Genomic DNA, 25,574 nt, shown 5'->3' with positions numbered 1-25,574 from the left:
ACAACAGCAAACAGGGAACCAATACCTCCTCAGATGGACAAAACACAGAGCCAGTGACTAACCCTAATGAGACAGCAATTTGTGAGCTCTCAGACCAAGAATTCAAAATGGTAGCTCTCAAGAAACTCACTGAACTCCCAGGTAGTATGGAAACTCAATTCAGAAATTTATCAGAGCAAGAAACAAAGATTAAAGTAATAACTTAACAAATCAAACAGAAGTCTTAGAAATGAGAAACATGTTTGCTGAACTAAAAATGCACCAGAGGTTCTCAACAGCAGAATGGATCAAGCAGAAGAAAATAAGGAGGCTCAAAGACAGACTATCAGAAAACACACAGTAAAAGGATAACAAAGAAAAATAATTAAAATGAATGAAGAATACCTACAAGATATAGAGAATAACCTCAAAAGTGTAAATCTAAGCATTATTAGCATATGGGGGAATTGACAAAGAGCAAGGGGTAGAAAAGAAATAATAACTCAAAGAAATAATAACAGAAAACTTACCAAACCTAGACAAAGATAAAAATATCTGGTTATAGAAAGGTCAGAGATCACGAAAGAGATCCAACCCAAATAACAATATCCCATAGCATATAATAATCAAATTCTCAAAGGTTAAGGACAAAACAAGGATATAAAGCATCAAGAGAAAAGCAGCAAATAACACATAAATGAGCTCCAATTCACTTGGCAATAGACTTCTCAATGGAAACCGTATAGGTCTGGTGAGAGTGGGGTGGCATATTTAAATTGCCGGAAGAAAAAAGCTGTTGAACAAGGATATCGTACTCAGAAAGCTTTCCTTCAAACATGAAAGAGAAATATAGTCTTTCTCATACAAACAGAAGCTGAGGGAACTCACAATCACTAAATCCAACTTACAAAAGAATTCTAAAGGGAATTCTTCAATCTATCAAAAAAAAAAAAGATGTTAATTTGCAAAAAGAGAACATTTGAAGGTCTAAAACTCATTGCTAAAAGGAAGTATAAAGACAAATTCATAATACTCTAAAAACAAGTAACAAAATGTCAGTAGTAATTCCTTACCTATCAAAAATAATATTGAATGTATATGAATTAAATACTCCAATTTAAAGATATAAAGCAGCTGAATGAATTTTTTTTAAAAGATCCAGCTATATGCTACCTGTAAGAAACTCATTTCACCTATAAAAAGACACACATAAGTTGAAAGTAAAGAGATGGAAAAAGATATCCTATGTAAATAGATATCCTATGTAAATAGAAATCAAAAGCAGAGCAGGAGTAACTATTCTTATATCAGATAAGACAGACTTTAAGTGAAACTTATAAAGAGACAAAGAAGGTCTCTTTATAGTTAAAAAGATGTCAATTCAGTAGTAGCATACAACAATTCTGTATATATATGCATCCAATACCAATGTATCCAAATATATAAAGCAAACACTAATAAATCTAAAGAAAGAGATGGACTGTGACACAATAATAGTGGAGGAATTCAACACCTCATCTCAGTAATTGACAGATCATTCAGACAGAAAATCAACCAAGAAAAAGTGGCATTAAACTACATTCTAGGTCAAATGAATCTAACTGACATTTACAGCGTATTTTGTCCAACAGCTCCAGAATATACATTTTTCTGATCAGCACATGGAACATTTTCCTGAATACACTATATGTGAGGCCACAAAATAAGTCTCAACAACTTCAAAAAAGTCAAAATTGTATTATCAAGTATCTTCTCTGACCACAATGGAATAAAACTAGAACTCAAAAATAAGAGGAACTTTGGAAACAATACAAATACATGACAATTAAACAACATGCTCCTGACTAATCAATGGGTCAATGAAGAAATAAAAAGGAAATTTTAAAAATTTCATGAAACAAATAAAACTGGAAACAAAACATACCAAAATTATGCTATAAAGCAAAAGCAGGGAAGTTTACAGCAATGAACACCTACATAGAAAAGTTAAAAGGTCTCAAATGGACAACCTAATGATGCACCTTAAGGAACTAGACAAGCAGGAATAAACCAATCCCAAAAGTAGTAAAATAATAATAATTATAAAGATTAGAACAGAAATAAAATTGAGACTAAAAACATAATACAAAAGATACATGACATAAAAAACTGTTTTTTAAAAGACAAAATTGACAAATCTTTAGCTAGACTAATAAAGGAAAAAAGAGAAAAGACAAATAATCAGGAACAAATAAAAAAGGAGACCTAATGGTTGATACCACATAAATACAAAGAATAACTAGAGACTATTTTGAACAACTAAACACTAACAAATTGGAAAACCTAGAATAAATGGATAAATTTCTGAACACATACAACCTACCACAATTGAACCATGAAGAAATAGAAAAGCCAAACAGGCCAGTAATGAGTAATGAGATTAAATGAGAATAAAATATACTCCATCAAAGAAAACTCCAGGACCTGACGGCTTCACTAGTAAATTATACTACACATTTAAATAAGAACTAATGCCAATTCTACTCAAAGTATTTCAAAAAATTGAAGAGGAGAATATACTGTCAAAGTCATTCTAAGAGGCCACTATTTCCCTGATGTTAAAACCAGACAAAGACATGACAAAACCTAGGAAAACTATATCCCCAATAAACATAGATGCAAAAATCTTTAACAAAATACTAGCAAACCAAATTCAACAACATATTAAATAGATTATTCACCACAATCAAGTGGAAATCATTCCAGTGATACAAGGATGGTTCAACCTATGCAAATTAATAAATTTGATAAATCACATTAACAGAATGAAGGACAAAAAATCATATCATTTTCTTAGATGAAAAAGCATTTTAAAAAATTCAACGTCACTTTATGATAAAAAAAAAATTTTCTCAGTAAACTGGGTATAAAATAATCAGATATCAAAACAATGAAGACCATATATAGTAAATCCAACGCTAACATTGTACTGAGTGGAGAAAAATTGAGAGCTTTTCCTCTGTTTTGGAACAAAACAAGGATACTTCTATTACTACTTTTTTTTTCAACATAGAACTGGACATTCTAGCAAACTGGAAAGGAGACAGACTATTCTTGTTTTAAGAGGCATGATATTATACTTAGAAAAATCTAAGGTTCCCGCCAAAAATCTATTAGAACTGATAAATCCAATAATGTTAAAGGATTTATCATACAATAATCAATGGCATTTATATAAAACAACAGTGAGCAAATTGAAAAAGAGATTTAAAAAAGCAATCCCATATTCAATTGCTACAAAAAATATAAAAGACCTAGAAATAAACGTAACCAAAGAAATAAAAGATCTCTACAAAGAAAACAATAAACTACTGATGAAAGAAATTGAAGAACATACACAAAAAAGTAAAGCTATTCCATGTTTATGGAGTGGAAGAATTCATATTGGTAAAATGTTAATACTATCCAAAGCTACCTACAGATTATATGCAATCTCTATAAAAATACCAATGATGTTATAGAACCACAAAAGACTTCAAATAGCCAAAGCAATTTAAGCAAATAAATAAAGCTGGAGGCATCACACTACTTGACTTCAAAATGTACTATAAAGACATAGTAAACAAAAACAGAATGGTACTGGCATAAAAACAGACATAGAGAGCAATGGAACACACTAGAGAGCTCAGAAATAAATCCATACACTTACAGACAATACATTTTTGATAAAGGCACCAATAACATACATTACAGAAAGGACAGTCTCTTCAATAAATGGTGCTGGGAAAATTAGATATCCTTATGCAGAAGAATGAGACTAGACTCCTATCTCTCACCATATACAAAAGTCAAATCAAAATGGATTAAAGACTTGAATCTAAGATGTAAAACTATGAAATTCTTGAAAGAAAATGTTTGGGAAATACTTCAGGACATGGATCTGGGCAATTATTCTTTTGGCAAGCTTTCAAAAGCACAGGTAACAGAACCAGAAACAGCAAATAGGATTACATGAAACAAAAAGGTTTCTGCACAGCAAAAGGAAACAATCAACAAAGAGAATAGCAAATCTAAAGAATGGGAGAAAATATTTACAACTATCCATTTGACAAGATATCAATAACGAAAATATACAGGGAACTCAATTCAATAGCAAAATAACAAATAATGTGATTTTAAAATGGGCAAATTATCTGAATAGGCATGTCTCAAAAAAAAAAAAGACATACAATTGGCTAACAAGTATATGAAAAAATGTTGAACATCACTAACCATCAGGGTAATGTCACTCAAAACTACAATGGGATATCACCTCACCCCAGTCGGAATGGGTATTATCAAAAAGACAAGAAATAACAGTAGCTGGTAGGAGATGAAGAAATGGGAATACGCCTACATTGTTGGTGGGAATGTAATTTAATACAGTTGACCCTCAATCAACAATGGTTTGAATTGCATGGGTTCACTTATATGTGATATTTTTTTTTTCAAATACACATTGAAAACATAGGGTATTCAAAGGATGCAAAGCCCACATATTTGAAGGGCCAACTTTTTGTGTACACACTCCTGCAGGGCTAACAGCACAATCTGAGTATGTGTGGATTTTGGTATACGTGGGTGGTCCTGGAACCAATCCCCTATGTATATTGAGGGAGCACTTTATAGCCACTATAGAAAGCAGTATGAAGGTTCTTCAAAAGTCTAAAAATAGAGCTACCAGGTGATTCAGCAATCTCACTACTGAGTATGTATACAAAAGAAAGAAATTCAGTATATAAAGAGATACCTGCACTAGTGTGTCAATTGCAACACTATTCACAACAATCATGATTTGAAATCAATGTTAAGTGTCCATCATTAGCTGGATGGATAAACAAAATGAGGTACATACATACAATAGAATATTATTCTGCCATAAAAAAGAAATAAATTCTGTTATTTACAACATGTATGGAGCACCAGGTCATTATGTTAAGAGAAATAGGTGAGACACAGAAAGACAAATACCACATGTTCTCCCGCATATATGGATGTTATAATAGTAGATCTCATGTGGGTAGAGAGTTGATTGGTGGTTACAAGAGGATGGAGAAGGTACAGAGGAGGAGGGAGATGAATCAAGTTTGATCAATGGGTACAAAAGTACAGTTAAAAAGAATAAGATCTACTGTTTGATAGTACAGTAGAGTGACTATGGTTAACAGTAATGTATTGTCTAGCTTGAAATAGCTAGAAGAGAAGAAATGTTCCCAATGCAAAGAAAAGTTACACTTTTGTGGCAATGGATATCTCAATTTCCTTGATTTAATCTTTACCCATTGTATGCATGTATCAAAATATCACATGCATTTCACATTATGCATTATCATTATGCATCAGTTAGAAAAAGATTGTCCCAATATAAGTGAGGGTGTGTGTATATATGAATGTGCCCTGCGATTAAATAGTGTCTTCTCCAGCGTTGGTTCCCACCTTGTTTTCTAAGCTGTCAGGATGGGCTCCAGTGACCTTAAACTGGAATAAATAGGTTAGAAAATGAATAAATGTGAATTATTGTCAAAGTTTGTAAAGTACACAATAATCACACAAATCCACAACAATAAATGATGTAATATGAAAGTACTCAGCAAGCCTGCCAATTGTTATTGTTTGGTTTTAAACTATATGGCAATAGGAGGTGCTCTTTACAATTTTCACTTGGCAAACATTTATCTCTTGGTTTAGCCCACAACAACTATGACCACCATCACTTACTGATTCACCAAAAAGGGGTTAAAATCTTAGATGTTTTTATTTGTCTTTCTTAAATGTATGTATGGCTCACATCTATTTCATTGCTTAATATTACAATTGCTTTTTTTTTTATTTAAAAATCTGTTAATGTTTTTGTGGCCAGATATATGCTAGAGAAACAGCTCTTATTTATATTAATGAGCCTGTGGTGAAATTTTTTTCTTTATATGTCTTTTGGCTTTAAACTCACAGTTTCCAAGAACAGGCTGATGATGTTAAGTGGTGACTTACTGTATATACATATATACACACAAATAATTGGCTTGCTTTCTCTGGTAGAACTCTGACTATCTGGGCTCAATTTTTCAGAGTCAGCTGGTGAAAGAACACATTAGTGTACACATTTTTTACAAAATATATGTTCAATGTGTTTTAAAGGGGTTAAAAAAATCCCTGAAACAAAGGCTTAATTTTATAAATGAGAATCAAAACCATAAGCACAACCTGCTGTCTATCCTAACACGGCTTTAGTATTTCACTGTTTTCAATGGCATAACATTACTAGTCCAAGAAATTATTTCCAAGGAAGATAAAAGTTGCAGCTAATATTACTGTTTATTTCAAGATCTTCTTGACAGACTTGCCAATTTTTCAGCAAAAAAGCATCAAACAACATTTTGTAACTTAAGACTCTTCAAACCACTTCCCCTCAGAATCTTTTTGCTGTTCTATCCAGTCTGAAATTTTTATATAATGATCCTTACTCAATTCTAACCACACCGTCATTTGAAGGACTTGCCTTAAACCAGACTTTAAAATCTCAATTACAATTTCATTTTCGCCCTTTTCTCTCTTAGATACTACAAAGCCTTGACCAGTTTAGTGTTCTCCTTTATCACCATGAAGAAGAAAGTCAGCTGTGTCTAAATATCAGATCGTTTGGTAACATTTTGAGGAGCCAGATCCAACTCAGGAAAGAAGGTGAAAATAAGCTCAGGAATTCACTACCCAGAATTGAACGTCACTAACATTTCCTTATACTTAATTTGAATCCTTTTGTTAAACATGAACTAAATTTTACTAATACTGTTAAAATTACCTTTGACAAAGATGAAAGTTCTCTTTCAGATGTCATTATTGATCCTTCCCCAAATCAACTGCTATTATAAAATTGGTAGGTTGATTTCCAGTTCACTTATTTCTATAGTTTTTAAATAAGTATATCCAGAAACAACATATATTAATATTTTGTGTTTCACCTTGAAATTATACAAATGTTATCATACTATAAGCACATAAGCAACATTCTGCTAATAACTTTTCTCAATGGTTTTGAGACGTATGTGAAGGAAACGAAAATTGCCACTCTAAAATATACTTCTTTGGCCTATGTTGAAATGACTACTCAGAGGGGCTGTAGACACAGGAATAGTTCCAAAAAGCTGTCCTTTGTAGGGAAGACTTGCATCCGTTGAGAAAATCTACATTAGTGAAGTAAAACATAGATGTAAGAGATTTCTCTGAGGCCTTCTTATCTGCATTATCTGGAGACAGAAAAAACTTAACTCACAGGAAAAGGAAACTAAACATCTGACATTATTACAGGTCTGACAGAGAAACTTTTACCACGGGCTGCCATCTACTCTTTTTAAGGGCTGCCACCTGTGAGACTTCACCTGCAAAAAGATAACCTTTGCTTGCCACGTATTTTCTCCTCTTTCCCTTCTATAACCTACTGCCATGCTCCAAGTTTCTATTCCTTTCTGTACAGTATAAAAACTTCAGTCACATCTCTCTCTCTCATTCATTCATTCATTCATTGATTCATTTATGAGATGGAGTTTTGCTGTTGTTGCCCAGGCTGGATCTTGGCTCACTGCAACCTCCACATTCTGGGTTCAAGCAATTCTCCTGCCTCAGCCTCCTGAGTAATTCAGATTACAGGCACCTGCCAGCATGCTGGGCTAATATTTTTATGTATTTTTAGTAGAGATGGAGTTTCACCATGATGGCCAGGCTGGTCTCAAACTCCTGACCTCAGGTGATCCACCTTCCTCAGCTTCCCAAAGTGCTGGGATTACAGCCATGAGCCACCACACCTGGTCACATGGCTCTTTTTAGAGTTTCATGTTTGCAGGGCTCCTGTATCCAAGTGCACTTTAATATGTTTGTATGCCTTTTTTTTCTATTAATCTATTATCAATTTATTTCAGCAGACTTAGACTCAAACCTTCAAAGGGAATGTTTGAGCCTCCCTACATATATATGTATGTATGTATGTGTGCATATATGTATTTGTGTATGTATGTAGACGCACATGCATCTGTATGTATATATGATATTTAGCAATGAAATGCTGCATTAATTTACTCATTACTCTTTTAATGAAAATGTAGGCTCTTTTAAAATTTGTTTTATATTATCATTTAATGTACTTTCTTGAACACATATACAGAAACTCTGTAGAGTATATAAGTATGGAATTGCTAGAACGAGATATTGCATATGAGCCATTAATTCTAAAAATAACCACAAAATTTGATACTATCTCCATTTATAGATAATGCAACTGTGCCTTAGAAAAGGTAAGAGATTTGTTGAAAGTCACAGAGTTAGTAAGCATCAAATAAGTGATTCATACCCAGACTTGTTTGGTTTCTCAAATAATGTTTTTCCCCAACTATGCTGTCCTTCAAACACAGCCAAAAGAATGTTTTATATGTATGTGAAAATTGCTATATATATTGTCCCTAATTTCTGGGTTTCTGAATTTTCTTTTTCTTCTTGTACGTAGACTTTGAACAATTTAATTCACTTAATTTGCATTGGCAAATTCAAATGGTGAATGTTACCAAAGGAGATATTAGGAATCTACCAACGTTGCTCATGGTAGGGAGATGGCAGAGAACAGAGGCAGGGAAAACTTCATCTGCTGATTTTCTTACTCAGGGTATCTAAAATAAGGGTGTCTGGGGTAGATAGAGGTGTGGCAGTGTATCACAGGCTTGGGAATTGCTGCAGAGCATCCAGATTTTGGAACTACTTTAAAGGTGAAAAAAAAAAAACAAAAACCGCATTACATTTATACAGGGACAACACAACTTTTCATTAAACATTGGGGAGACTGTCAATCTTAGCACCTGCTCAACAAATAGCATGCTAAAGTGGAAGGCTACCAGAAGACACTTAACCTTAAACCTGTTTGCCTCTTAGCATGAGCAGCAAACCAGTACAGAGTTAAATCCCCACATTTGTATAAACATTTGCTCATTTCAGGGGCCCACTTGGTTACATATATTTCCTCTGCTACATTTCTAAGGAATCTATTGTGTTTGTTCTTCACTAAACTCACTTATAGTCTTAATACTACAGACAATCAGATCATTTGAATTCCAGACCATTGGACCTAATGCATATACTACTCCTACTACTGACAGTTTCTATTATTAAGGGCCAGATGTTTTGCCTCATATATTTTTCTCATTCAGTTCTCATGAGAACTTTATAAAAAAAGTCATTTTGTCTTGATTATATGAATAAGAAAACCAAGCAGACCAAGCTAATAGTAATTCGCTCAAGGGCACATAGTTAAATTTACTTAATAGAATCTAAAATAATTTAGGTTCCTGTGTCTCTTAAGGAAAAGGACAGTGTCAAATTTTTATCCACAGGCCTAGTGTAAAATCTGATACTCAATAAAAATCTGTTTATTGAATAAATGAATGTTTGACTCATAGCCATATTCAATACTGATTTAAGGTATAGTCAGTTATGCTAAAATAGTATGTTTTGTATAAATCAAACTTTTTTTGAAGTATCATTTTGAAAATCTATTTTTAAAAACTTTTCAAATATAATAATAGCTGAATAAAGTAGACATCTTATATATATTATTGAATGTTGAATCATCATCCTTATGCAGTTAAAAATATCACTTGGTGCACAACATCTGGGGGGCCAACTATAAATTGTGAACAGGTAACACTAGTACTTCTCAAAAATTTTTTTTTAATTATAAGCTGTTAGACCTTTTTAAAAAAATATTTTGAGTAGGAAACTGGATATTTTATATGAGAAAAAATAAGGTCTTCACCATTATAGAAATAAGCATATAAATTAACATTTTGGTATAAACTATGACCACCAATTACAATGTAAGTACTTGATTTGCTTATGCTATTTCTATCATATTCATTTTTCAATATTACATATTCTGAACAATTCCAGATAAGTACCAACTGAATTGCTTTAGTCCGAATTAAATCCTTTGAATGGGTCCTAATCTTGTAGAACCCCTTGTTTCTTTTGTTCCATCATCTTCCACATAGAAGTATTAGCATTTCAATTTGCCTTTAATTTCTAATACAATCCTGAATTTCAATTATGTAAAAATCTTAAACAGTCTAAAGAAAAGAGCTGTTAAGAGTATCATTTCATATCAGAGGTTTATTCTATAGACCACATGAATAGAATTATTTATTGCAAATCACAGTGATACTACAGCTTTATTGAATCATCACTATTAAAAATGTGCTACTTCAAGCAGCCCTGAATTTCTAAAAAAAAGACAAAATTGTCAAAAAGCTTTATGACGTATTGATTCTTTTCCCCAGACTCAAAAAATATATAACATTCAATTGAAGCAAAATGATGATTTTTCTGTTATATATCCTATCACTTGGATCTTTATTATAATAATATCAAAATTTGGTTTTACTAAATTTTTAAAAGGTATTTTGAAATGACAAATAGGCTTTGTAACAATTTTTGCTTCTCAAAGATATGCAAGAAAATATGAAGAAAAAGTGATTAAGCTTCAAAACAGTACTATAATATAGATATCTATCTACATGCAAATGGGTTAAATACTATATTCTAAGAAAAATTTTATACTTAATATTTTCAAAGAGTTTCTTGGAAACAAGTCAAGGTTCTCTGTCAGTGTCATCATGTTATATCTGATGATTTGCAATGGTTGGCAAAGGTAGAATAAGAAACTAAATCAACACATTGCAGAATGAATAAAGACTAAATATTAAACATCGAAACCCAAATTCTTATAATTATCAGTAGTGACATAATAATGATAATCAGGAAAAGACTCAGTAGTTACACTACCACCGTAGCATTGTATCAGACATTTCACCAGTAAAAATAAGAGATTTATTGATTGCATTAAATTAATGTAACTTCCTTATTTAATACATTGCAAAAATTATCATGTTAAAAAATATATCTACCTATCCAGATAAAGAATGTTTCCTCCTTGCCTAATGTGATGGTTAATATTGAGGGTCAACTTGTTTGGATCGCAGGATATAAAGTATTGTTCCTGGGTGTGTCTGCCAAAGGAGATTAACATGTGAGTCAGTGGACTGGGAGAAGCAGAGCCACCCTCATTCTGGATGGGCACCACTACAGCTGCTAGTATAAAAGCAGACACGGAAAGAGCAGACTTGGTGAGTCTTCTGGACTCCATCTTTCTCCCATGCTGGATGCTTCCTGTTCTTGAACCTCACACTTCAAGTTCATCAGCTTTTGGACTCTTGGACTCACACCAGTGATTTGCCATGGGCTCTCCGGCCTTTGGTTACAGAGTGAAGGTTGCATTGTCGGCTTTCTAACTTTTGAGGTTTTGGGATTCAGACTGGCTTCCAGGCTCCTCAACTTGCAGATGGCCTATCTTGAGACTTCATCTTGTGATCCTGTGAGCCAATTCTCCTAAAAAACCCCGCTTCGTATGTTCATTTATCCTATTAGTTATGTCCCTTTAGAGAAGCCTGACTAATAAATCTAATATAAACCCAATGGATTCAATGAAATTGATCAATTCTTGAATTTGCTTATTTTACTAATCTTTAAAATTTTCTTTCAGGATCTAGATCAAATGTATATTGTACAGCTACAGGTTTGTCACAATGAAAACATGGTAATTATTAAAAATAATACTTACCAACTGGCTCCTTCTGATTCTGAAACAGAATCTTGCTATTACTGCCATCCATATTTGCCATGTTAATTGTGTTTCCATCGGTCCAGTAGAGTTTTCTTAATTCAAAAGAGATATGGATTGAAAATATTAGATGTACACCTACTCACTGAGTAGAAATATACACTAAAAACAAAGTAAACATCAGGCTATATTCTTGACTCAGGATTATTTCTCTTAAGAAAAATCCAAAATTATTCAGCCATTTGCTGGCAATAACCTACATATTTGCCTGAGAAAAAAGCATCACTCTTGCTTTTTCCTGTCAGTGAAGAAAAAATATCTCATTTCCTTTTCCTGCTACATTCAAGGCTGAATATTTAGCTAAGACTACAGTAACTTATTTTCCTTTTTAAGTAATTCATCAAGATAAAATCCTCTTGGCTGTGAAGAAATCAGATGCCATAGAGGGTAACAAACTCACTTGTAGTATTCCTATTGAAAGCACTAGAAAGAATCTCTTTTAGCCCTATGCAAGCTCCCTTAAGGGTACAAGATGCCTAACCAAAAGACTGGAGAAACTGATACCATGATACCAATATGCAGTACATACTTCATTAACCACTGGCTTTCAAAATAAAATCAACCACTTTCTCTTACATCTCTTTTTATTCAGAACTGTGATTTCTTAGCAACATAAATTAATGAGATCTTACATATGTCCCAGATATATATGTTGGTGCAGGATATATATAATCTGCAGATAACAAAACTCTATCCAGGAATCTCTTTTATAGTGTCCATATTCAATTTTTTTGACTCTATGGCTATTATATATATGTCCTCTGAATCAAGCAACATTTTATATAAAATCAGGGCAAAGAGCAAAGATCTATGAAATTTTGGAAAAACTTAAAAAAATAATCATACTTTACCCCCTGACTGGGTGAGCTGCAAGACACTGTGGCTTATCGATTCCATGGATAATTGAGGTTTTCAAAGAGCCATCTAGTCTTGCCACATTAATTTGCGTTTCATCAAATTCTGAGCTAATCCAGTATAAATTACGTGACACCCAATCCACTGCTAGCCCTCTGATACTCTGAATATCTATAAAACAGGAAAAAGAAGATTTAAAAGTGAATGAAGTTTTTCATTTTATTGGCTCCCCAAGTAGTTATTTTCTATCTAAGGGAAAATTTAATTTACACTTTAATTTTTTAGCTAAAATCCGTACAAGATTGTAATCTCATTCCCTTATCAGACCTTCTTTTTTTTTTTTTTTTTCAGAACTTCTTAAGGAATGAATCATCATTAACGTCTTACTGCCGAGCTATTTGAAAACCTGAAGCAACAATTAGCAGTAACAGTCAATGATTCCCTAGTACACACTTAGGAGCAAACACAGACAACAGTCTTATCAGCCAAGGTGACCAAAATTCAAATGAGAGTAACAGCTCCAGTGGTAGCACATCTTTCTAGTCAGGAGAAAGTATTTGTAGGTCATCAACAAATGGGCTATTTTATGTTTAAGTGCCAATTTGTTACTAAAACAAAATAAAACAATTCAACTTCCCTAAAAGAATCACCAGAGTTGAACATCTTTCATAATAGATAATTAAGAGGGATTAATTGAGAAAAGACACTAAAATCATTTTAACATTTCTTCAACGTGGGTTCTGCAGAAAATTCTGAAATCTAAGTTTGGATTTGTTACAGTCAATATAAATATTTTGATTGTTATTTCTATATTAAGTTTGGATTTGTTCCAGCCAATATAAATATTTTGATTGTTATTTCTATATTATTGAATTAGGTATCTTTTAAAACAATTATTGAATTTAGGCTTAAATACAATTGCGCATTCCAAATTGCACTTAAAAATTACACATTTTCAAGAAAAAAAAAGTGTTATAAATGACTAATGCAAAAAATCTTTTAAGAAATATTAACAGATAAAGTAGGCCAGTTTAGTGCCCAATTTATAGCATTTGACTACCTTCATTTGGTTTTATTTTACAAAATTTTAATATGTTCTAGCATTCTATACTTGTAGACTTCTCTAAACCACTATTTCTCAAACTTACAAGACACCTGGAGATTGTTAAAATAAAGATTCTAATTCAGTAGTTTTGGGGAGAGGCCCAAGATTCTGTCATTGCTGAAGGTTGGTGATATTCCAATCAAAGCTTCTGAGCAGCTACTACTTAGCTCCAGTCAAATTGCTGTATCTTCCCTTTTTAGTCTTTTCAAAAGAAGCCACAAAGCTAGATTTTTTAATGTGAAAGCGGAAACTCCAGATCTGTAAAGTAAGCCAACTACGTAGTTCAAACCATAAGACAGTAAAACAAGGTGTGGAGGGCCTGGCAGTTCTGAGTCTGCTGTAAAGTGTAGTATTTGAATGGCAGGCTTCCAGTTTACATTGCCATGCTAGATTCTCAGCTGAGCCTACCTTGCTGCTCAAAAAATCCTTTTAGTATTTCTAAATTAATCACAGTTGCCTTAGAAAATGTTACGTGTGCTTCCAGTTCTCTTCAAATGAAGAACCCTCTTACTCTGCAAATTACTTTTCATGATGAATTGGCAGGTAAGTTGGTGAATTTCATATGTGAACTTATTTTATTTATTTCTCAATCTTAAACTTCAAATTCCTTCTTATTTTTAGTTATCCTCAACCAATTTTGTCCTTTTTTTTTTGAGATGGACTCTTACTCTGTGGTCAGGCTGGAGTGCAGTGGCGGGATTAGGCCTCACTGCAGCTTTTGCCTCCTGGGTGCAAGTGATTCTCTTGCCTCAGCCTCCCGAGTAGCTGGAAATACAGGTGCACGCCACCATGCCCAGCTAATTTTTGTATTTTTAGTAGAGATGGGGTTTCACTATGTTGGTGAAAGGCTGGTCTCAAACTCCTGACCTCGTGATCTGCCCACCTCAGCCTCCCAAAGTGCTGGGATTACAGGCGTGAAACACCACGGCCAGCCTTGTCTCATTTTTTGAGACAAAAGTAATATACTACCTCCTTAAAATTTAACCTGCCACGTATTATACATATTTATTTCCCTCACTCAGAATCTTTATCCTTTTTCCCCTTCTTTCACTCTCTGGAGTTAACTGGTTGCTGAGAGGCTGTATTGATGTAACAAGAAGATTTGGGTTGCTGTTCAGATTGTCTATTTTTGTCATTAATCAAGTCACTTAAATGTAGTTTAGTCTCTTTTCTTACATGTAAAATGGGCAAATTATAGATAATATATAGGATTGTTATAAATATTACAATATATTAATGTATATTTATGCAGCCCTATGTAAGACTGAAGAATACTTTGCCAATCTAAGAACTTAATCCTTTCTGCAATTTACCTTGGATTGCTTGGTTTTGGCAAAAATATAAAATAAGTTTCTATTTTTCCTAAAATACATGTTCTCCAAAGTATTTTTTTTTTCATTTTTGTTTGTTTGTTTGTTTTTGGTGGGGAGTGAAGGGTAAGTGTTGTCTCTGATGCTCCATATCCTTTTATTCATTTCTGATAGAGTCTTAATCACATGGCCTAGAGAATATATTCCAGTCTTAAATTGTAAAGCACAGCCAAATAAAAGCTATAAAGATCTATTTTGTCTTTGTCAAGTCTATAGTTCATGCTCTCTCAAATCTCCTTCTAGCTTTAATATTACAATAGCACCCAGCATTTCCTCTTCTAAGCAATTGATTTATTTGCTGCCAGGTTATTTTTCTGACTAGAGAGCTTTGAATCATGATCTTCACTTGCCCCAAGGTATTCAATAGCTTCTAGTCACCCAGAATGTGAGGTCTAAACTTTTTAGCCTGCTTTTCCGTATGGTATGAATGTAGCTACAGTACTTTCCCAACCTTATTTCTCAATATTTTTAACCAAATACTTTATACTTAAATGATATAAATATGTTTTCAGGTTTCCAGATATGTCCTCATCTTTCCACAGTGTAGGGAAACTGTTTAGATTTCATACCCTAGCCCCATCTCCACTTGCCTGAATCTCATTCATAATAGGCCAGCTGATCAAGAAAGTAATCCCTTTAACCACAAAAACCTAATCATGTCTCTTGTCTATCCCAGCTGGAAAGAGTTTCTCCATCTGCCTAACTCAATAGAACTGTACCTGGTCGATCTCTTTTTACCTATCATTTTTACCGATCATTACTTTGCTAGTATATAACTACTTTCACATATGTGTTTTGAGGGCAGGCTTCTTGCTCATTTGTCTTTTTGCCCCCTCTCCCCAGTTGTATACAACATTGACTTCAACATTAACATTTTTAATGAATTCATGAATAAATTCATGAACTATACGACCTAAAATTTTAAGAGTATGTGAACTGAGCTAAAAAAGCCAAATATGTTTATGTTGATGAGTATGTATTTAAATACATACTCAGGCAATCATAATTAGAATTTTTATTTTTACCATTTTTCTCCCCTCCAGATTGGACATTCTAATTATCATCTTTATGTCCAAAAGAATACTCTTGTTTTTTGTCTATCAATCACTAATTCCTACATCTGGTTGTTGCAGAATGCTCTGGCAAACTAATCATAAGCATATGGAGGAAAAATAAAAATCATTATATATTTAATAATATTTTTCTTTTTGATAAAAAAATTGATATAATGAAGTCTAGCTCTTTTGTTTTCAAGTAAATCAGCACAAGACCTCTCATTAAATTTCTCAGAGAGTTAAATTTTCCAGTTCTGGGATCTCTCATTTCTTGAACTAAGACTAATCATAAAGTATATTCTAAAAAGCCCTTTATTGCCACAAAACTGAAGCATGATAAATTATAATTTTCAAATGCACTGTTGAGATCATAGGACAGTCAGGAAAAACTCAACATGCTAACATACACACTTACACATTAGCTAAAACTATCAAGGAAGACAAATGGGAATATGGAAGCTGGTGCAATCATAGAGACAAACACTTGTTCTGAGAATTGAGAGCTTCATGGAATATGAGTTGCTCAATGTAAGAGGGTTTAATCCTTAAACTTAAAAAGAATGGGTGAGCTAAATAAGAGTGATCCCCTGGGTATTGGTAAGGACATAGACACACCCTAGTGACTGATGAGTGTGAGAAAAAAATGTACCTGCTTATAAAGAAGAACAATTAAAAAATAAAAACAAAACACTTTTTTTTTATCTTCCTCTGGGGGGAAAAATAACCTGAATTCCTAAGAACAGGGGTCCACTGTGCTACTATAGACTACTAGCTTATAAATAAGCAATCCACTGTGTTAGTAAAGATTACTAGCCATGAGAAATCCACTGGTGATTTCTAGGTCAGTTATTATTTTATTGAGTTAATCTTCATTAAGCACGTACTGTTTGCCATAACTGCAAAACCAAAAAATGGGAAAAATTAAATTAAATTGATTCCTGGTTTATAGTGTCTTCCTTTCTCTCTATCAATAAAAAATTCAAGTCTTCTGTGAAAGAAAAAATTTCTTCAACTGCAGACTCACACTTCCCATTAAGTTCATCCTCATAACAGAACAAAAATAATTAAAACACACACAAAGAAATGAGATATAAGAGAACAGTTAAAAGAAAAATAAACAAAAGGTTTGAACCTCCAGGATCTACATATTCATAAATTATTATATGCAGGATAAAGACAAGGTGGAATATCTTTTTCTTTCTTTCTTTCTTTCTTTTTTTTTTTGAGACAGAGTTTTGCTATTGTTGCCCAGGCTGGAGTACAATGGCACAATCTCACCGCAATCTCCGTCTCCCAAGTTCAAGCAATTATCCTGCCTCAGCCTCCTGAGTAGCTGGGATTACAGGCATGTGCCACCAGGCATGGCTAATTTTGTATTTTTAGTAGAGATGGGGTTTCCCCATATTGGTCAGGCTAGTCTCAAACTCCTGACTTCAGGTGATCCGCCCACCTCAGCTTCCCAAGGTGCTAGAATTATAGGCATGAGCCACCACACCCGGCCAAGGTGGAATATCTTAACGGATTAAATGATGCTTTGAACAATAAGCAAAGTGCAATGATTCCTTTTAAAAGATTCTCGAGCTGGGCACAATGGCTCACACCTGTAATCCCAGCACTTTCGGAGGCTGAGGCAGGTGGATCAAGAGGTCAGGAGATAGAGACCATCCTTGCCAACATGGTGAAACTCTGTCTCCACTAAAAGTACACACAAAAAATTAGCTGGGCATGGTGGCACATTCGTGTAGTCCTAGCTACTCAGGAGGCTGAGGCAGGAGAATTGCATGAACCCAGGAGGCAGAGATTGCAGTGAGTCGAGATCACACCACTGCACTACAGCCTGGGTGACACAGTGAGAGATTCTGTCTCAAGGAAAAAAAAAAAAAAAGGATTCTCTTGGAAGGTATAAATGAGAACCAAAAATAACTTGTGGTATTAAAAATACAATATAAAAAATAATTTTTGGTGTGTCAAATAGCAGTTTAGACACAATTCAACTAGTAAACTACAAAGCAAATTGAAAGAAGTTAACCAGAGCACAGAGAAACAAAGAAATTGAATTGGTAAACAGAATGAATAGTCCAACACATTTATTAGAGTTCAGCATATAAATTAGAGTTTTCAAAGTAGGAAGTAGAAAGACTGGGTTAGAGAAAATAGAAAATTTTTGAGGATTTCTTCCCCCTGGACTGATGAAAGACAGGACCCCATAGAAGATACAACAACTCCAGGTAGCAAAATACAAATACTATAAGGAGGAAAAAGGAAAGATTTTATAAGCAGCTAGAGAGCCAAGACACATCACCAAAAGAAGAATGACAATTAGACAAGCAAGGGGATTCTCAATAGCAACAGGGGAAGTCAAAAGATAGTGGGATACTATCTACAAAGGAATGAGAGAAAATAGCTCTCAATTTGGAGTTCTGTAATGAAAATTATTTTCAAACTATTTGCTCTAAGCTACTTACAGCAAATAGCTCATGTGGGCAATATATAAGTTAAGAATAGCTTAGTGTTTCAGGACACATAGAATGATAAGGCTGGCAAATTATGTCGACATCCTCTCATGAAAGCTTGAACCAAGGAGGTACATACAGTGTTTGTCTCAAAAAATTAGCTGGGCCGGGTGGCAGACGCCTCTAATCCCAGCTACTTCGGAGGCTGAGGCCATAGAATTGGTCGAACTGGGAGGCAGAGGTTGCAGTGAACAGAGATCCCAGCACTGCACTGCAGCCTGGACAACAAAAGTGAAAGAAAGAAAGAAGGGGAGAGAGAGAGAAGGAGGGAGAGAGGGAGGGAGGGAGGGAATGAAGGAAGGAAGGAAGGAAGGAAGGAAGGAAGGAAGGAAGGAGAGAGGAAGGAAGGAAGGAGAGAGGAAGGAAGGAAAGAAAGAAGGAAGGAAGGAAGGAAGGAAGGAAGGAAGGAAGGAAGGAAGGAAGGAAGGAAGGAAGGAAAAGAAGGGAGAAAATAGCCCACTTGGGAAGAAAGTAATGGGAAATGTAGGCACAGATTTATTTGGGGCCCAATTTTTGAAGCTAATCCCACATTAGATTTAGACTAAGGAAGATAAGAAAATAAAGTCTCTCAAGATAAAGCTCAATAGAGAGAAGACAGCTAAGTGAGAAAATACAGAGACCCACAGGTTTTCAGAGTCATTCATAGAGTTTCTTAAAGATGAAAGGATAAAATCAAGTACAATTACTGGTGGGATTTGAGATCTTTTGATGAGTTCAGAAGCTAAACTGTCAACAGCTCATCTCAAGTCTTTGTGCTAATAGAAAGATATATCTGTCTTTAACAAAGTTTCATTCTGGAAGAAACTGAAAGGTAACATTATTCAGCCTGTGGTGTAAGTCAGAAAAGGAGTCATCCTTGACAATGTCTGTTCCTCAAACTTTATGTCCAATTAATTGTCAAGTTCCTTTATGTTCTTACTCTTTGATATCTCTATAATTTGTCCATGTTTCTCCATCTGTGTTTTCCCCCATCCTAGTTGAGGCTTCTAATATTTCTTACTAGAGCCACTGTAACAGCCAACTAGCCTGTCTCCCAGAGTTCACTGCTCACCTACCCAGAACAACTAGAACTCTCTATTAAACACAGTAGCTAAAGTGGCCCCTTCCAAAGGCAAATCTCATCTTCTTTAATTCCTATTATTTTCAGAATTAATATAAACATTAAAAACTTGTCTTATAAAGGTTGACATAATTTGGTGTGTATTTCCTTAGATCTTTCAGCTTGTAAAGATACACCCCTCATTCCATGAGCCATATCATTCAGTCTATCCTGGCTCTCCTTCAGTTTCTCACTATATAGAAAATGTTCGGGCCAGGCCCAGTGGCTCACCCCTGGAATCCCAGCACTCTGGGAGGCCGATGAGGGTAGATCACGATGTCAGGAGTTTGAGACCAACCTGGCCAACATATGAAACTCCATCTCTACTAGAAATACAAAAATTAGCCAGGCAAGGTGGCACATGCCTGTAATCCCATCTACTTGGGAGGCTGAGGCAGCAGAATCTCTTGAACCTGGGAGGCAGAAGTTGCAGTGAGCCGAGATCACGCCACTGCACTGCAGCCTGGGACAGAGCAAGACTCCATCTCAAAACAAAACACAAAAAACAAAAATGTTCCAATATTTTTCAAAATGACTAAATGTGCAATTATTGTTCCTAATAAGCATATGTATTATTAGTGAAAAGTATTTTTGCTCAAATATTGGTTGAGAATTATGAATAAAGTCTGCTAAATAGAAGTAAGTCTTGATGATTTTCTCAAAGATAAACTCACTAAATTACTACTAGATACCAGTTCATAATTAAAGACAAAAAATTGTCTCCTAATTTTATTTTAAAGATACAACGTCTTTTGCTCTATATAATTCACAGAGCCTTTTGGGTACTATTAAATATTTACAACATTTTCCTGTTAGACTTTGGTGAATTTCTTCAGGGAAGACCACCTAACTGTTTGTCAATTTTGGGAGACATCTAATGTCCTTTACTTGGTCTTGCAAGGGATTTAATCACATTTCATCAGTCATTGTTCCTATTTTTAATCTAGTCTAAAATGATTATCCAACCACATTATCCCCCTGTCCATGTAAAAAATTCTGAACAAAGAGGAAATCTTTGCATTAGCTTTTTTATAAAGACTCTTCTTTGTCAGAAAGTTTGAAATAAATATTTGAACAAACTTATAACCAAACTATTCAATAAACTGTTTTAACAGTGCTAACCTGAGATCAGTAAAGAGCTAGCTTAAATACAACCTTATTTCTGTGGTCAAATAGTCTCAGATCTATTAATGGTACTCAAGCTAACCTAGCATTAAAAACGATTATGAATAAAACCTGCACTTTCTATTACCTTCATTATGATACTTATCACTGTCCAGATACGTCTGACTTTAAATTTTCAATAGACTTTAAAGCATAGGTGTTTGATGCCTCTGTATGAATTACTGATTACTCTTTTCTCCATCCCCTTCCAAATCTTTCTACCAAGTTTAGGTTGAAGAGAAACTTTGTCTTTGGTTTTTCAGTCATGGTAAATAGTAAGTGCCCAATAAAGACACATTCAATAAAGTAATACTTGACCCAGAAATTACAATATGCCAAACTTTACACAAATATTAGGATAACTCAACGCTAAAAATTTAGAATTCAACCACGACATGTACATGTTTTTCTCATTTCAGCTATGTTCCCTATATTGGGAAAAGTTACTCCTTTTTTTTTTTTTTTTTTTTTTTTTTTTTTTTTTTTTTTTTTTTTTTTTTTAATGGGTTAGTTGAACAACATTCTCTTAGAACCGATAATTTAACCTGCTGAGTCAGGAAAAAGATAGGAACCATTAATAGATCTGAGAATATTTTCCTGTCTTATTTGTTTAGTCTGGTTCCATAAAAATATGTAAAAAGGGAAGTTGTTTATAAGCTTAAGTAGGAAAGAGAAACCAATCCTTCCCAATATCCTACATTTTCTCCCTGCAAATATAGCTATTCCCCCATCAGCAAAAAAGAGCCTTTAAGTCTGTTTATTTAGACATCTAATTTTTTTTTAATTTTTAAACTTTGTTTTATTATTTTGGGGAGACAGAGTTTTGCTCTTTTTGCCCATGCTGGAGCGCAATGGCATGATCTTAGCTCACTGCAACCTCTACCTCCTGGGTTCAAGTGAGTCTCCTGCCTCTGCTTCCCAAGTAGCTGAAGTAGCTGGGATTACAAGCATGTGCCACCACGCCCAGATAATTTTGTATTTTTAGTAGAAATGGGGTTTAACCATGTTGGTCAGGATGGTCTCGAACTCCTGACCTCAAGTGATCCACCTGCCTTGGCCTCCCAAAATGCTGGGATTACAGGCATGAGCCACCACATCCAGTCAAGAAATGTAAATTTTAAGGAGATGTTCTAAAGTTTTTCTTCACATGAAAGTAAATTTCTAATTATCAGTCTGCTCTGTGCAATTGAATTATAAAATTCTACAATTATAAGGAGGTAGCATATTATTAAATCTCTAACCAATTCTAACTTTCAGTTAACAGCATAGAGTTGAATAATAGACCAAGAATATAAAAGACTTATGATTACTATAAATTGAATAACAAACATTTTTGAAGTTGTAAAATGTACAATTTTTTTACCTCTTGAAATAACAGTTTCTAACCCAGTTCCATTAATAAAAGCTCGTTTGATGGTTTGCGTTTTAATATCTGTCCAATATAAACGTTCCTCAGATGCATCAAAGTCTATCACAGTAACATCATCAATATCAGGGACTGTAAATGCCGTGATAAAGTTAAAATATGGATTGTCAATATCCACTCCTCTGATTTCAGAATGTCTTGCATAAAGAAGAAACTTTTTCATTTCTAGAAAAGAAACAGAAATTGTTTTTCTCTTATGAAGTTGACAAGCTTGAAACAGTCTAGAAATTCTAAAATATTCCTTGATTTAATACATTTTAACTCCCCAAAATCATAGTCAATATTTGATGGAAACAATGCAGAAATAATGTATCTATTTTAAATTAAGATATTTAATAGAAATAAATGTAAAATGAGTTAGAATCATTACATTATCATTTTTCTTTAGCTAGAAACACCCACATAACCTCAGTAATCAATTCTCAGTGACCTTAGAATTTAAAAGTTGCCAAACTACATAAACTGCTAGTATCCAATATGATATTTATTCTTTGTACATAATTACAATATTGTATTGCATTAAAAGCTTTTTGAGGGAATCTAAGAACATTTTTCCTATACTGTCATTGAATAAAATTAAACACTGCTATTAAAAATCTTGTACAGTATATGTTTTTCCCATAAAAATTAGGGTTCAAATAATGCTTCTGGTGTAATTTCTTATAAATTTGTAGTAACCAACATTTTGAGGCATTATATTGCTTTTACTTCCATAGATGCCTTCCTTGCACTGCATTTATAAAATATCAGAGCAAATACAAAAAGGAGTTACAGATATTCTATTTTTGTTGTTGTTGTTGTCTTTCAGATTATTGGTGTTGAGATATGTTATTACTGTGTAAATTAAAGCTACATGTATCTGAATTCCTGATTTTTGAATTTTTAGTGAGTACATTTTTTTTCTGTCCTTAAAATTAAGTAATTGGTTTGCAAATAAATAAAATGATTAATAAAAAGCACAAATTTTTATACACAAAATTTATCTTTTTAGTTTAAATGCATTGTTTAATGTGTGGTTATTTTTTTTACAGATCTTTCCAAGTTACATATTTTACTTCATTTTTTCCCCTTTCAAGTTGATAATCTGCTACCAAGTGATGCTAGAGTGACTTTAGAAGAGCAGATTAAAGCTGTTAAGCACCTCTTTGTTATGAAGGTTACCTACATCATCATTTTCTGATAATGCACTTTCACTTACAAATCTTCCTGCTTTGCAGAGATAAATTCTGCTAACACACCAAATAAGAAAGTAGCAAGAAAAAAAAATGAATAAGGTGATAAATAGCAAAGTACAATATATCACATATTTAAAGAATTTGAACGTCTCCCCCAAAGCAGATGAATCATCAATAGTGACTGGAAATTTGCACCACCTAAAATATTTTTGAAAAAAAAAAAAAACTCATTCTGCTTTACTATGAGTAAAATCTGAATGCTAATATAATTTGAGAGAATTCAATCTTGTTTTTAGATTCTATTAGAACTCTAACAAATTTACCATAGCAGGTCTTCTTGTCTGAGGAAAGCTTCATCAAGTGGGGGCACGCACATGCAGCACTCCTATTGTGATTGATCAGACACATGTGAGAGCAGGGGCCTTTGCCATCATTAGCTTCACAAGGATTGGGAGCTGTAATTACACAGTGAAATATGAACAGTGAAGAAGGAAGAATGTATTAGGGAACCTCTGAGGTTGACAGCGGTTATTCACCTAATGATTCAAAGTAAAGTTTCCTACATAGAACCCATTAGTAGGGTGATTAATATGACAGTAATAGACAATCATACACAGCAATTACATTAATAAAAACATTATTTCAAAGATAACTAAGAAATCTCCGTCAACTATCTCTAAGACGAATGGCAAGCATTCTATTACTTAGAAGTAGTGGCTGGGCGCAGTGGCTTCTGCCTGTAATCCCAGCAGTTTGGGAAGCTGTGGCAGGTAGATCACGAGGTCAGGAGATCGACATCGTCTGGCTAATACAGTGAAACCCGCTCCTTAGTACAAATACAAAACAATTAACCAGGCATGGTGACACGCCTGTAGCATTTAGTCCTAGCTACTTGGGAGGCTGAGGCAGGAGAGTCACTTGACCCCAGGAGGCAGAGGTTGCCGTTAGCCAAGATGGTGCCACTGCACTCTAGCCTGCACGACAGAGCAAGACTGCGTCTCAAAAACAAAACAAAATTAGACGCTTGTTACGAATTTAGCCTGAGGGGTAACCAGGAATAATAATTGAGTGTAATAGAAAATAAACTAAGATTATAACCCAAACATTGGAAGTTCCATTAGATGTTGCTATTTTCTTAACCAACCTTGTAGATTCCCTTCTTGCCTTGGCGTACCACTTTTAAAGGCTTCCCCAAGAAACTGCTGTTACATATATACCTTTCCTTCAGACACCTGCTGTTCTTCAAAGGAGGCCTATGTGAAGAAATGTCTGTCTGCCTTCATGAGTAAGTCATCTACTCCTTTATTACTTTTTCTGTATTAACGGATTCCATGGCTAAGGATTGCTCCACATATACATACTTAATTACTTTGTAAAAATAAGTTATGATTTGTCAAATTTAGAACAGAACATTAAATTTTGCAGCTCAGTGTCATTTTCTGATGAAATTGAATGCCTTGAGACATTTTAATTTTTAGATTTCTTGTTTTGTCATGTCTTTTGGATAAGATTTTAATTTCAATTGATCAATAACTAGTATATTTAATCTTATTTTTATAGAGCCTATGTAGTTGAAAAAAGTCATTAGAAATAGCCTACTAAACTGAAGGCAGAAAAGAGTTATTCTTATAGTCCCATCATCAAAATGTTAGCTTTCAACTCATGAGTGGTAACTTCCAACCATGTCCCCTTGCTCAAAGTCGTATAAGGTTGAGACATGCCAAAAATATGCCACCTTAGCCCATTGGAAAATGATAGAAGCAGGAAAGTCTCCATGACCTACCCTCCGTCCCTCTTTCCTGAAACAGGTCATAAAAACTAGAAGGGACTTTCTGACCTTCCCTGAAGCAGGTCACAAAACTCCCACTTAGAGGTGCTCTTCCTAAGCCTTGAAAAAAGAAGCATCCTTATCTCTGAAGATACAGGGACACAGAAAAGAATCTGAATAAATAGGCCTTGTCAAATTTCCTCAAGTTTATTACCATTAGATCATACCTTCTAGCATAAAACTACCCAGATTTTAACCATTTCTTCAGGTCTTTATTTCCTCAGAAGGCTTCTGTGTCATATAATACCTGTATTAGGTTTCAGTACTTCTCTTGTTA

The 25,574-nt window shown here is 34.1% G+C and overlaps 1 protein-coding gene across 3 annotated transcripts in view; it reads right to left on the bottom strand.

Annotated features, from left to right (window-relative positions):
- The window catches only part of LRP1B (LDL receptor related protein 1B), a 1,911,091-nt gene that overhangs the window by 587,385 nt on the left and 1,298,132 nt on the right, over positions 1-25,574 (bottom strand). For all 3 annotated transcript variants that reach the window (XM_017523186.2, XM_037736613.1, XM_037736614.1), the window contains exons 28-31: positions 23,793-23,924; positions 22,232-22,459; positions 12,559-12,733; positions 11,648-11,742 (exon numbers count right to left, since the gene is read on the bottom strand). In XM_017523186.2, the coding sequence (XP_017378675.1) occupies positions 11,648-11,742; positions 12,559-12,733; positions 22,232-22,459; positions 23,793-23,924 (630 nt within the window). The remainder of the gene's footprint in view (positions 1-11,647; positions 11,743-12,558; positions 12,734-22,231; positions 22,460-23,792; positions 23,925-25,574) is intronic.

This window comes from Cebus imitator, unplaced genomic scaffold (assembly GCF_001604975.1).
Source record: "Cebus imitator isolate Cc_AM_T3 unplaced genomic scaffold, Cebus_imitator-1.0 Scaffold27, whole genome shotgun sequence".
Taxonomy (NCBI): domain Eukaryota; kingdom Metazoa; phylum Chordata; class Mammalia; order Primates; family Cebidae; genus Cebus; species Cebus imitator.
Note: the sequence above shows the minus strand (reverse complement) of the source record. Positions and strands in the feature narration are given on the sequence as shown.